Below are 13,681 nucleotides of genomic sequence, written 5' to 3' on the forward strand. Positions count from 1 at the left end.
CACATTTGGGGAAAGTGTATTTTGGGAAGTTAACAGTATCAGCAGGATGCCACTGTTTCAAAGCATATTCCCTGGTTCAACAATGGAGAAAAAAGTTCTCAGTGGACAGACTGTACGTAAACAGTGAGAGGGAGCACTGGGGCAGTGCTGGGAAAGTGGGAGAATACAGTGACTTTAAAGAGTTTGACTTGTTTTTTTTAGCCAGTACTGGACATTAACCATCATTGGGCTGTTTTAGACAGTTTCCACTGGCACGGTCTCGCCTGGTTATTGTGTTTCATCTCAAGGAATTTCAGTTCTTCAGTGGAAGGCAATTCCTTAGCAACTCCTATGATCAGCTGGTAAGTTTGATTTGCCTTAAGTAGTTGACCTCAAAAATGCATCAATCTGAGTATGCAAATACACATCATTGCCATCATCTGACTATGTCATTCTGGACCAAAAGCTGCAAGAGAGCTTGAATCTCTCTTCCCTAAGTAAGAAAACCAACCCCCACCCCTCAAAAAAAAAAAAAAATCAATGAAATACAAAGTTGATTTGAGTATTTTATTTATAAATGTACATTTACTATAAAAGCTGTTGCATTTTAGACAACTTTTTGTTTTTATTTTTTTTTTACTATTTCTTAGAGGCATTTTAGAATAAATATTTTAAATGAAGGTTAGTGTAACTGATATAGAACATTGGCCCACCCAGAACAGTAACATCTTTTGGACGGACTCACATATGAGGTGGATCATTTCAGCTTGTTAAGTCTTACACTGAGTATAGATAACTATAATACGTATTGCATTAATACCACTACATAGAAAGAAGGAAGAAATGTCATGAAAGTTTGCTAGTGAAAAACAAAGAGTTGCCCATTTTTCTTTTTCCTTAAGGAAGAGAAGGGGCTAGCTTTTGAAGTATAAGAAGAAAAAAAAAGATACACTTCCTCAGGAACCATAAATCACTCACTTGCCTCATCTGTTTCTTAAACAAACACATTTACACTGTAGCTCAACAGAGTAGAGCATCTTTTTTTTCCTGGGATCTCAAAGATTGTTTGAAAAGAAATAGATCATACTCATTATGCTGCATTGGAAAAAACAAGATCTAGTCTGCCCAAGCTGCCATGTAACAGACTCCAAATGAAATATAAATCAAATATAAATAGAAACAGTTGGCAATTAGAATTTAGAAAATGTTGGAGATTATTCTGTGCTGGTGACTATTGTTCATTATGGGAAAGCACATTTCACAGCTGGAGAACGGGGCTTTATTTTTCTTGACTTGATTCTAGCTTCAATACATGTACAATGAGTCTCACTAAGAAATATGTATAAATGGGTTTGTGAAACTAGAAGAGAATGTGCAATATTCATATAATCCTTCCATAACGGATGGAATTCCACATGTAAAAAGTGTTCTATAAAAATCGGTGATGAACGATCATATTGTACATGTTTTGTGCAGTATTTGCGGTAATGTACTCTGCTAATGTCATGCGAAGTGTAAACGTCCACATTATCAAAATATTTAATAAAACATGCAGGTGGTTAATCAAAATATGGGACTTTGTACATTTTCAAAACGTTTTTCTTTTTAATTTTTTTCAGTTTTTCTTTTTTTAGTATTTTTTCCCCCTGTCAAACAAGGAACACCTCTATGAGAAGTCTTGAGAACTTGGAATTGACTTCACCTCTCTTCAATGCACTGCATCCATAATTCATCACTGACTATGTGCAACAGCTTTGCATTTTCTAAGGCACAATTTTTAATGAAATGATGTGTAAATTTCAATCTAACAACAGCTCATCCAAATGACAAAATGGTCAAAGTTTCTCCAGTGGCTGAGGAAATTTCTGCACTTAACATGGAACCCGCATGCAGAGAACCGTCTAGCATGTAAATAAATAATTGCTAGCCATACTCAATAAGACACAGAAAAAATTATTGCTTACATAACAGAAAAAACATCTACTTGATCTTCTTTTATGACTACATTAACCTATTCAGAGTATATCCATAGTCTACATTCACAAAATGTCATCTTCAATTATTTGCCATCATTTTAAGGCAGAATAAATAGTTCCCCTTTCCCCAGTCTTGAAGAAAACAGCCTGGAGATCTAAAACGTGATGCTTTTTAGTAACTTGATTCCTCTCTGGGCCAGATGAAACTCATCACGCAGGGCAAACAATAAAGCAGCTCTCCCAAGAGTTCCTTGCTAAGCTTCTCCATGAGCAAGGTCCAGAATTCTCGGTAGTAAAGGGAGGTGGTGACGGAGGAGAGTGACGGAGAGCAGGTATCCATGAGAGTGGAAGCTAGGTTCCTGCTGATCGCACACTAGTGGCTTATCACATCAAATGTCATTTGGATTCTGTTAGGATGGACTTAATGCTTTTCCTTAGCCACTTGTGCTTCAGACCCCCAAGAAGAACTTGCAGGCACGGGTGAGCAGTGGTCACACCTAATGAGGGGCTGATCTCGATGAGAACTTCTATTCGCCTCATACTGAGCCTCTTATTGAATCCAGAGCCGGCAGAGAAGCATGCAATAAAGCCCTCTTAGCTAGCATGGACCCACCACTCTCTGGAAGATTAAACTTCCTCACAGATTTTGGTAATAACTTTGGAAATGATGACTGAGTTATGTCCCTCTGATTTCTTCCTACCCTCGGGCAATGTCCCAGAGTGTAAGCCAAGCCAATATTGCAAGGGTTCTCTTTATTTGATGGGCCAGCCTAAATTAATGGCCTAACTTCCAAAGTACACACAATCTAATACTAGCGGTGCAATAATTTATTGGTATGACTTCTACCTCAAAAGGTAAGTAACACAAACGTCTCAGGATTACAGTATATATTATCAGACTAGCATCCTTGCATTAAAAACAAGTTACAGCTCAGAGCTATATGATGTGATTTTTAGTTTCTAAAATGCATTAACTGTATGCTCCTGTCTCAGAAGACTGCATGTCTCAAATTGGCATGTTTTGCACTTTCTGCAGCTCAATTCTGTAAACATAGGGTTTAATTCCTAGAAATGCTAAAAAAAAAAAAAAGTTTATTGCATCATTTATCTCATTAATTCCCAAAGAGGAGAATAACACATTTTAAACTGTAGGCCTGTTTGACCACGCTAAGACCTGTTTTTGAACTATTCAGGATCATTACAATTCAATATTCTTTTGTATATACTGTGCAAATGCCAAAAAAAAAAAAAAAGAAAAGAAAAAAGGAAACCAGGAAAAACACACTGTGCTATATATAAAAAAAAAAAAACCCAGAAAACCAGATACCATCTTTCAGAATAGCCTTTCAGAAATTAGATGAATGCTGAGAAGCCCCTGAACTTGGGGTTTTGTTAAATGTTTGGACACCCTCAGCAAGGAAATGGTGAGAGATCTGGAAGCTTGAAAACCACATCACAATGTTGTGGGCTGGCCAGCACCTGGGACAGAGAAAAACAGCAACATTTAGTTAAGATAGCCAACCATTCTTGCTTCAGATGTTGAAACATTTCTGAAATTAGCAATGGCCTTTGCCAAAGTCTCTTGCCTCTAGGCAGGGGAAACTTGTCCCCTCACTGCTACTCAACGTGTGGTCCAGGTATGAGCAGCTCTGGCGTTACCTGGCGTGAGTAAGAAATGCAGACTCTTGAGCCCCATCCCAGAACTGAACATGGAGCCCAGCAGAGTTTGGTTGAAATCCTCTGGATTTCATCCTCAACCAAATGATCTCCATCAAGTTTCCTACCATGTCTTCTGGGGCAAATAAGCAAGAAAATAATCTCTCTTCTCTCAGTTTCTTTAGGTTTTGGTTTCTCTAAGAATAAATACATTGCAACAAGAGGAAGCTGATATATGATCCAGAAATAGGAATGTTAGATTTAGCAAATAAAATAAAGAACACCCAATAAAATTTGAATTTTAGGTAAACAACAAATGCACTTTTTAGTAAGTATATCCCATGGGATATTTGGGATATACTTGTACTAAATCCTGAGCATGCAGCATTTGGGACATACACGTACTAAAAAAATTCATTGTTTATCTGAAATTCAAAAACATTTAACTGAGCATCTTGCATTTTATGTGGCAACCCTCTCTAGGAAGGATGGTTTGGGTTCCATATTTCCTGTGGAAACCTTCATAGCATTTCTCCTTGATGTAGGTACTAGAGTTGTGATGTAATCGCAACACTAGAAAAGACCCCCGGGATTTTGCATTAAATGCATTTCATGAGAGTGAATGATGGAAAAGACACAAAGACACAGTCATCCAACACCCAAGCACAAATGGCACAAGTTAAACATGTGACGGCTTGATTCGTGACAGGTAATTTGTTTTGCACTTCTATTCCCATTTACATACCAACTTAAAAACTGTTTACATTGCTTTTAGGAATTGCATTTTAATATGTTGTTATGCTATTTTTCCCCTCCAAGAGAAAAATTTCATTTAAATGTGACTAGTTACTTGAAGAAAACAGGATTATATATTCAGGTTTTATTATTCCACAAGATGAAATTATTTTATTTCACTTAGAATGCCTATGATGTCAACCACCTCTCATATCTATCCATTTCCCCTCTTCTCAACTCAGGTCAAAATCAAATTAAAAAAAGAAAAAAATTATTTTTAGCCATTTTCCCCATTCGACTCTCTTATTACATTTGGGTCCATTCAACTAGTTTGAGTGTATTTATACTTCTTTAGCCAATTTTCATTCTCTCCACCTCTTCCCTCTGAAGGTATAGTTTCTTCCTTCCGACACCAAGGAAGAAATGAGCAACACTATCAGATGTGTTGGTCATTCTCCCTGTCAATTGTTGACTTACTTAAAGTTTAGCTTAAAATGATACTAACATTTGGAAAAACAAATAGGAGAAAAGAATTAGGAAAATTTGGAAAAAATAATCAGAGAGAAGGTGGCCATTATTGCTCACTATTAAAACATATTATGAAGCTATAATAAAGCTGATATTAGAGAATAAATAGGTTAATAAAACATAATACAATATCCAGAAATAGACCCAAATATATATGGGAACTTGGTTTACGAGAAAGCTGGCATTTCAAATTAATAGGAAAAAAAGAATTATTCATTAAGTTATAGTCACACCACTGGCTAACTGGAAAAAAATGAACCCCAACCACAGTACATTCCCCATGATCAGGTGTTTAACGCCAAAAAGGAAACAGAAACAATTCTAGGAGAAATCTCAGCTAAATTTATTTATACCCTTGGAGTAGTGAGAGTTTTTCTAAGTAGGTCACAAAACCCAGAACGCAAAAAGGAAAAAAAGGTATGTTTAATTACCTAAAATGAAAATCTTTTCTGTGAAAAAAGAAAAAAATCACAAAGCGGAAAGACCAATGATAACCACAAAAAGTAGGAAATATAAAATGAAGGGAAATTTGCCTTAATTTACAAAGAACTCATAAAAATCGACTGCCAATAGAATAATGGGCAAAGGATAAAGAAATAAAAAATTTTTAATAGAAAAAGAAATATAAATGATAAACAAATATATGAAAAGATGTTTAAACTCACTTATAATTAAAGACCAAGGATCAAAGCATTAGTTTTCTTTTCCTGCCTAGCAGAATGGAAATTTTAAAAGTCTGATGACATCCAGAGCTGACGTTGGCATGGAGAGAGAAAGAGGCGCTCATGTACTTTGCAGAGAGCGTGCACTTTTCTGGATGATAATTAGGCAAGTTGCCTGAAAATTTAAGAAGCACATGCCTTTCAACTCAGCAGTCCCACTGCTCAGAATCTACTCTGTGGAAATACTTTCAAATGTTCATCAAGACTTACATATAAGGATGTTCACTGGAGCATTTAAAAAATAATATTAGAAAAACTGGAAAAAACTGAAGTGCTCATTCATAAAGAATTAGTTTTAAATTATGGTAAGTTCACACAATGGGACTGTCTGCAGTGATTGAAAAGCCATTAAAGAAAATGAGGAGAAAGAACATGCTATATGGAAAAACTTCCAAGATATATCATTAAGTTAAAGACAACAGTGACAAAAACTAAGTACCACTGTGGCTATGTCACTACCTCTGTGAAATAAAACCCAACATATATGCAGGTAGATGTGTCACACACATATGCGTGTGTGTGTGTGTGTGTGTACATATACAAACATACCTTCTTCTTCCCAAGAAACTATTATTAGAAAATGATTACATGGTCAACTTGGGAGATTTTCACTTTTAATTTGTTATCTTTCTAAACAATCCAATTTTTCTAGCTTTATATCATTTATAACTTCTAGTTATTTATTCTTTTGAATATCAATATTGGTTATCTAGGCAGAGAAATAATGAGCCTTTTTGCTTTCTTCTTAGTACCTTAGTATTCTAAGCAACATCGTAGTAAAATATTGCATAAAAAATATTAAATAAAGAAAAATCATATCTTTGGTCTATCTCCAAGCATGTTACTTTTCATCTTACAGGACAGTTACAGGAACTCCACAGTTCTTGTCTTTAGATTTGGAATCAAAGCAGTTAATGCCCTTTATATCTGTATACACCAAGAGAAAAGCTGCTGGCCTAGATCCAAAATGCTAACTTTCAAAAGAAATGATAACAAAACACCCAAATTCTCAATTAAAATAAAAATCTGGATGAAAAACAAGTCACTGGCATCCAGAGGTGGGTTCAGGTCTGTTCTCTGCTGGCATCCTTCAAGCACTTGAAATTATGAAAATAATTATGAAATAAATTCATATTTACAGCACTTTTCAAATCTGGCTCAACAGTCCTTCATCCCAACAGCACCCTCTTCTGGTTCCATGACTCACATTCAGCAGGTTAATGAGGTTGTGAAAAATTTCTAATTTATAGAAGATGATAGGAAAAAATCACTTTGAATTCAGGGATAAAAGGATTTAATTTTCTTTTCTAATGTATAAAAATGAAACAAACAAATACAGATATAATTTAAATAAAATATAATTATTATATTATACACATAATATTATATAATGTAATATATTATATATTATATATGTATTTGTGTATGTCTGTACATGTATTTATGGTGTATATATGGTATATTATTTATCCCATATTTTATATGTATAATACATAGTATAGAAGTTAATATTAACACTATGATATAATAAGGATTCAGAGGCTAGCCACTGGCCTGTTTCAGATTTTCTAAACAGCAGCTGAGCAACAGCACCCCCTGGTGGACTCCCCCAAAATAACATGAACTTTCTAAAGTAGGAGACTCAAGTCATAAAGATGGGAGGGCAGGCTGCTCAAGGGAGCTTCCAGGAAGCACGCATCTGTTAAGCTCTGGTTAGTATGTACTAAGGTATTTTGGAGGAGCGCAGGGATTCACAGAGAAGTAGAACCCACCATTCTGTCTCTCAAAGAGCTTTCAATTTAGTCGGGAACAAGCCCATGTTATGTCATGAGACTCTTGAATGTAGGCATGTAGATACTGAGGAGCTGGTGCTGGATCTGAAGAACAGTGGAGCGCCATTCTCGGCACCTGACCCACCCCTCAAACGCTGCTGGTCTTCTACAGAGACGCCTCAACAAATGAATAGGGGTTTGCAGACCTAATATCATCTCTGTCTCTCACTGAAGTCTCTATGGTGAGCTCAGGAGTGTCTCAAACTTGGTCTATATTTTTACCTGCTGGTGTATTAATGCACTTCTGGATAAAAAGAATTTGGCCACATGGCAGCAGTACTTCCAGTAAGAAGCAAGTGTTAAATAAGGGGTTATTTCATTACCATTTCTTTTACCTGCGTGCTAAGAAACCTTTCCTTCCGTGTGGGAGTGTCAACTGACGAGGATGAATGAATGAATTCCTGAATGGGGGCCTACGAAAGACAGATGCTTGCGCTCACTCGTCTCAAGGTATTTCCCCCCGGGACTTACTTCTGGAGCGCATGTAGCAGTCATTACAGTTTAGAAGACCGTTTCGAATCCTAACATCCGTCCCGCTCACTGCATCTCCGAGCTGTCCTTTACAGATTCCACACTGCAGGGTAGAAAGGACAGAAGTTGTAAGGTGCACAAGGGACTGTTTCTCTGTGATGCTTAGTTACTGTTCACACGAACAGCACAACAATCACTTCTGCAGCCTCCACACGTGTTGAGCGTGTGTGCGTTACCTGCTGCACTGAGGTGACTTCCAGCAACGACATACTTTTAGCATTTCATCCTCACTCCTGGCATTTACAGGGGAAGTTCAGACAGTTTAGCTCACTTGTCCAAGGTTGTGAAGTTGGTAACGGTATCGGGTTGATGCCAAAGCCTGTGCACAGCAGCTCTCAATCAAAATGGAAGAGCCATTTTAAACAGACTAAATCCTGGTGGTTTTAAGTAAACACATGGCCCAGGAATTATATATTGAAACTTGTCTCTGAATACTCTTCAAATGCTTTTCAGCACTGCCGGTGAGTTCTACCAGACCACAATGACGGGGGAGTAGCCGTTCTGCCTTAAGCTTCCACGTTAGGGCAGTGACCCCTAGAGTAAGACAGCCACTGGGCGTGGCACTCCTTTCAGCCAAGCCAGCCTGGTGCAGAAGGAGACTGAGATACACTGTCCTGGCTGGACCAGAGGCGGCGGCAGTGGGGGTGGCTTCACGCCAGCCTCTCACGGGGGGATCATGACCCAGCCTAGGAGAAGAGGGCCAGCCCCAGACTCATGCTCTAAGTCACCCTGGGCAGAGGGAGGCTTCATCCAAATGATGGTTACAAGCTGTACCTGCATCAGAAGGGTAGGGGATCAATCCCAGAGGGGATGTACCTCAGAGCGTCAGGTCAGCTCCAGGGAGTGAATGACAAGAGAGAACAAAGGCCTTGACAGACAAGAACACAAGTCCCCCATCTGTTGAGAATCTGCAAAGACTCTGCCACCTTGATTATTTTGAGTTCAGGTAAAGTTTCTGAGAATAAACCGTGGTGTTGGAACATATTATCTTTGTATTACCGTGATAATTTTAAAGTATCTACCTTGAGTCTCAAAACAGTCCTTTAGGATATACATTGTCTACGTGAATTTTACAATGAGAATGTTGATAAATTGAGTTTAATTAAGTCACCATGTTGCGTTCTGTCCCTGATAAGTTTTGCTTTCCAGTGACTACCAACATTATTACATTAAGAATTTGCGGTCAACTTCATTCACTTTCTCTTAGATAATAGTAGAGTAGGAATTATTTTAAACCCTTTTTAGTTTACTTTATAGCTGAGGGGGCTATCAACAAGAAACAAGACAAAATTGAAGAAGGAAAAAAAAAGCACATTAGAGTTACAAAGAGAAATAAATGCTTTTTATTCAGAGCTAGAGGGTTTGGCTTCAAAAATTATATTATTTAATTATAAAAATTATATTAATTTCAAACATGTCCTGAGTGAAAAAAAAGGAAATGCTGATATAGTCCAACCTGTACATTTTATAACAAATCAGCCACAAGTGGTTAGCTCACCTACTTATTAACAGGAGATGTGGGACTAGAATCTAGGCCTCCTCATTTTCAGTTATTCATTAACTCAGTCATCTAAAAACACTAATTGGTACCATCTCTGCTAGGCCCAGAGGAAACAGTGGTGAGCCAGACGGACGCAGTCCCTGCCCTTATGGAGGTAACAGTTCATTACAGGAGAGGATAATTAGTTCAGGAGTGAGTGATAAGGACCGCTGTAAGGACCTGTAACAAAGGCGGCTGGACTCAGTGGGGTGAGCAGGGCAGCCTCTCAGAGGGAGTGATACTCATTCTATGAATTAACTGTTTTATAAGACACGTTGCACAAATCTGTTTTGCTTCCTCTAACCCGACATCCCGGAGGGGATGCGTGATCGGAGAGTTTCACCCGGAAGGATGACTCCATGCACACTTCTGTGCACAGCCTACCGTGGGGGCACCTCCCCGGCAAAGCCGCCAGGACGTCCAGAAGGTATCACTCAGCCCAGAATGAGGCCAAACACATCACGACGTTGGGCGTAGGGAGAAGAGTGATGAACACGTACCCTAAAGCACTGGATGTGGAAGTAGAGACTGAGGGTCTCGATGATCATTGCAGCCCCCTTACCCAGCGGAAGCCCACACGAGGAGCACAGCTTCTTGCCACTGATAGACCTAGGGTGCAAAACACAGGGAACAGCGAAGGCTTCTGTTTAGAATCCTTGGTCAAACACAAAATATGCTGCCTCATGAAAAAAAAAAAGAAAACATGGGTTTTTAAAACATTGACATCATTAATGAAATGACAATTACTGAACTGATAATGAACAAGAATTAAGCATTAGATAGAAGATGCAGACAATTGATAGATTACATACAACAGGCCTCCACTGTGGCATGGAATTGTGTGTGTGTGTGTGTGTGTGTGTGTGTGTGTGTGTGTTAGTTATTATAAAAAGTTTGTGTTGGAGTCCATTAACCACAGCGATCAAATGCCTTGAAATGATCCAATGTATTATCGTAAGTTTTCTGAAGTCCTAAAAGACAATCAAGTTTAGCTCTACTAAGGTTTCAGTGTTGCCTTAACTCTTCCCATCATTGGTTCAATGGCCCAGCCCACTAAGGCCTTTCTCTTCACTTATTAAAAAATACTTTGCTGTTCTTTAAAAATAAAGAGGGAACTGTGATTCAGCCCACCAGGTACCAGGCAGGTATGGGATCAAATCCCTGCTCTGATACCGAGTTCTGTGACTCGGTGTGTCCTCTGGGGCAGCTGCCCCACAACTGAGATCGCACTGCAGTGATGCTGACTGCCTGGGAAACTCCTGGAATTACACAAGAAATTTTAAAATACGCAGTATCATTCAGAAGCTAACAGGAAACAGACAGAAGAAACAGGAAGGAAGACAGGAGGAAACAGGAGGAGGTGCCCTTAGCAAACCCTCTGTATTAGGATTTCCCTCTGACCCAGTAGTGAAAGGAAATTTCTAAATCGAAGAAAACCTGAGTACTCAGTAATTTCTCTCTCCAGTGACTGGGAGCTTAGGCAGCTTTTAAGACTATCATGGGGCCCAATTAACATCCAGAAGCAATCATTAGAGAGCTTGAGTAGAGTGAGAGAGGGGGCGAAGTTTCGTTCCTCAGCCCCCGCCCACTTCACTGTAAGAGCCATCAGCGGATCCTGCCTAGAAGGACCGAGCCGTCTTGGAGGGAAAGGCGCCGACAGAGGAGCCCAGCACTTGTCTGGCGGATTTCATTATTAGATTGCAGGTTCCACACAATGTAATTAAAGCCGATGGCCACAGCCGTGCCAGCGTTACACACTTGGCTCTTCCGATCGTGGGCTGATACAATCTTCAGGCGGATGGGGATGTATTCTTTCCTCCTGTGTGTGTGTGTGTGTGTGTGTGTGTGTGTGTGTGTGTGAAGAGACACAGGTGGACAAATCCCTCACGATCACCCAGCAGGAACTAATTCGGCTGTGACTGTGCTCGGCAGGCTCTAGTCAAAACAAAGCAGCCTCAGAAAGTCTTGCTGACCCCTTGTACCTGTTTGGTGACTGGCCAGGAGGGGTAGGTGAGCAGGGGGACAAGTGCCCAGCCTGGAAATTCTCGCGAGGGCTTTTCCTGCAACACGGTAGAGGAGCCAAACATCATGACAAGGAAAGAGAAGCCCAATGCCACAAGAAAAGACATTTCAGATAAGACAAAAAAAGGAATCACCTCCATGACAACCAAATAAAGGACACACAAAGGACACACAAAAGTTAATTCCATCTAGCAAAGGTTATACAGACTAATGTCAAAACCAGCCTGGCATTATTGAACAGAAAAAACAGAATAGTTTCCTACTTTTTATTTCTGCCAGGTTCTTTGCTAGTTAAAATTGCACGTGGAGTCAGATATAAAAATTATGGACTGGGTGGGAGGGGAGAGATGAGTAGGGATGTAGGGAAAATCTCTTAAAGAGAGCCCAGAAATAAAGGGAAGTGCTTAAGGGGGTGTTTTTTAGTGGGGTGGCCTCCTCCCCTGCTCAGAAATTAATCACGGGTACACGTGATCAGGGGTGATGTTCAAAACATTTAATAACTGCTGCGTTATAGGCGTCTACAAAGCAGAATGGTCCCCAGCCAGGAGCTCCTAAAATGGTTTACACATGAGCCCTGCCTATGATTAAGCTGTCAGTTCTGGGCTCTTGCTTTGAAAAGTTAATTTCAGTTGTAAAGAAAGGGATAGAACACAGAAAAGAATGAGGAAAAGAGAAATGCCACATCATTGTGAACAGAGCATGAGGCCATCTGTCCTGTAACTGCTTTCAGAATAACTCCCCGAGCCCCTCCCCTCCCCAGCCACCCTCAGACAGAGCTTTTCTTCTCCAAACATAGCTTCCCAGGGATGTCCTGAAGTGTAAGGACCACCGCCTCAACAGAGGTTAAAAACCACCATGATAATCAATGACAGTGATGATTCCTTCTACGTGATTTTACCTTTTATTAATTCTGCGTGTCATCTAGACACATAGAAATGAAATTGGATAGACAGAGGAAAAGGGGGAAATGGTTCAAAACTGTATTGAGAAAAACATGTAACAAGAAAAGTAAGATAAAAAGATTAAGTTATAAAGCAAGTTATCATCATCATCACCATCACCATCACTGAGTTTATCAACACCACCACCTACACTGTGTAGTATTTAATACCTGCCAGGCACAAAACCCTACGAGGTGGGTACTGCCAGTGTTCTCATTTTATACATGAGGAAACTGAGGCAGAGAAAGATAAAGTATCTTGCTCAAAGTTCTATGCAGGCAAGTGGCAGAATCCAAATTTGAATCCTGGTGGTCTGGCTCCAGGTAGCATGATTGGATAAAGTATAATGAACGTTATATTTTAAAAACTGATTACAAGGGCCCTCTGGCTGAAATATGATTTTACTGTGGAACTGTGGGCTCACTCTGACTCCCTCTACCACTTAACCAGTCAAGTACTTTGGCTAAGTCATTTAATTTCCTTGAGACTCAATGTCCTCATCTGTAAAATGGGAATAATAACCCAATAAAGTTATTGGGAGAGTTCAGTGAGTTAATATATAAAAAGAAGAGGAGAGAAATATATGTAAACTTTTCAACGTAGTGCCTATTAATATCGGTATACTTTGAAAATGATGGGAATTACTACTATTGTGAAAAAATACAATTCTTACAAAATTAGAATGGAACCTGGGGTAAGTTACTTAAGGGGAAAAAATGGTAATGAGGTGAACACATTTTTTTTCCTTGAAAGAACATTTATCAATAGGCTCTGAGACAATTTAACTCACTTAAATAAGTTGCTCATGCAGCAGACCTGCAAAATCTTTCCAGTGCTTAGATTTGTGGGTTAAAAATCTTTCTTCGCCTCTTTTCAGTTGCTAAATTCAGAGTAAATATTTACTTGCCAGGAAGATTGTCCCAAACTTCCACAAATATTTATTCCCTTGTCAATGACAGGCAATGGAGTGACAAGCACAGAAATGCTAACATCTTGCCAGCTCACACTTTTTCATTTTTCCCCCTTAGTCAATTAAAAGAAAAAAGAAATTCCACATCCATCTTATTTGGTTACTCACTTTCGTCTTTCACTTGGAGACTCAATCTGATGGTTAATGGTCTTATCCAACGAGAGGGTTTTGGGCTTCACATCTTCTAAAATGTGCGTTGGTGGGTTTGATACCTGCTGATTCTGGGATGGATCTAAGGCCAAGTAAAGA

At 39.2% G+C, this 13,681-nt stretch overlaps 1 protein-coding gene across 22 annotated transcripts in view; it reads right to left on the minus strand.

The window, feature by feature from the left end:
• Positions 1-532: 532 nt before the first annotated feature.
• Positions 533-13,681, minus strand: part of LIMCH1 (LIM and calponin homology domains 1) — a 307,407-nt gene continuing 294,258 nt past the window's right edge. For 14 of the 22 annotated variants that reach the window (XM_074348692.1, XM_074348677.1, XM_074348689.1 and 11 more), the window contains 5 exons: positions 13,541-13,664; positions 11,482-11,559; positions 10,000-10,108; positions 7,900-8,002; positions 533-3,434 (listed from right to left, as the gene is read on the minus strand). In XM_074348692.1, the coding sequence (XP_074204793.1) occupies positions 3,409-3,434; positions 7,900-8,002; positions 10,000-10,108; positions 11,482-11,559; positions 13,541-13,664 (440 nt within the window). In that variant the 3' untranslated portion in view covers positions 533-3,408. The remainder of the gene's footprint in view (positions 3,435-7,899; positions 8,003-9,999; positions 10,109-11,481; positions 11,560-13,540; positions 13,665-13,681) is intronic. The other 8 variants (XM_074348707.1, XM_074348693.1, XM_074348701.1 and 5 more) reach the window with 1 other exon arrangement.

Source organism: Camelus bactrianus, chromosome 2, assembly GCF_048773025.1.
Source record: "Camelus bactrianus isolate YW-2024 breed Bactrian camel chromosome 2, ASM4877302v1, whole genome shotgun sequence".
NCBI classification, from domain to species: Eukaryota; Metazoa; Chordata; class Mammalia; order Artiodactyla; family Camelidae; genus Camelus; species Camelus bactrianus.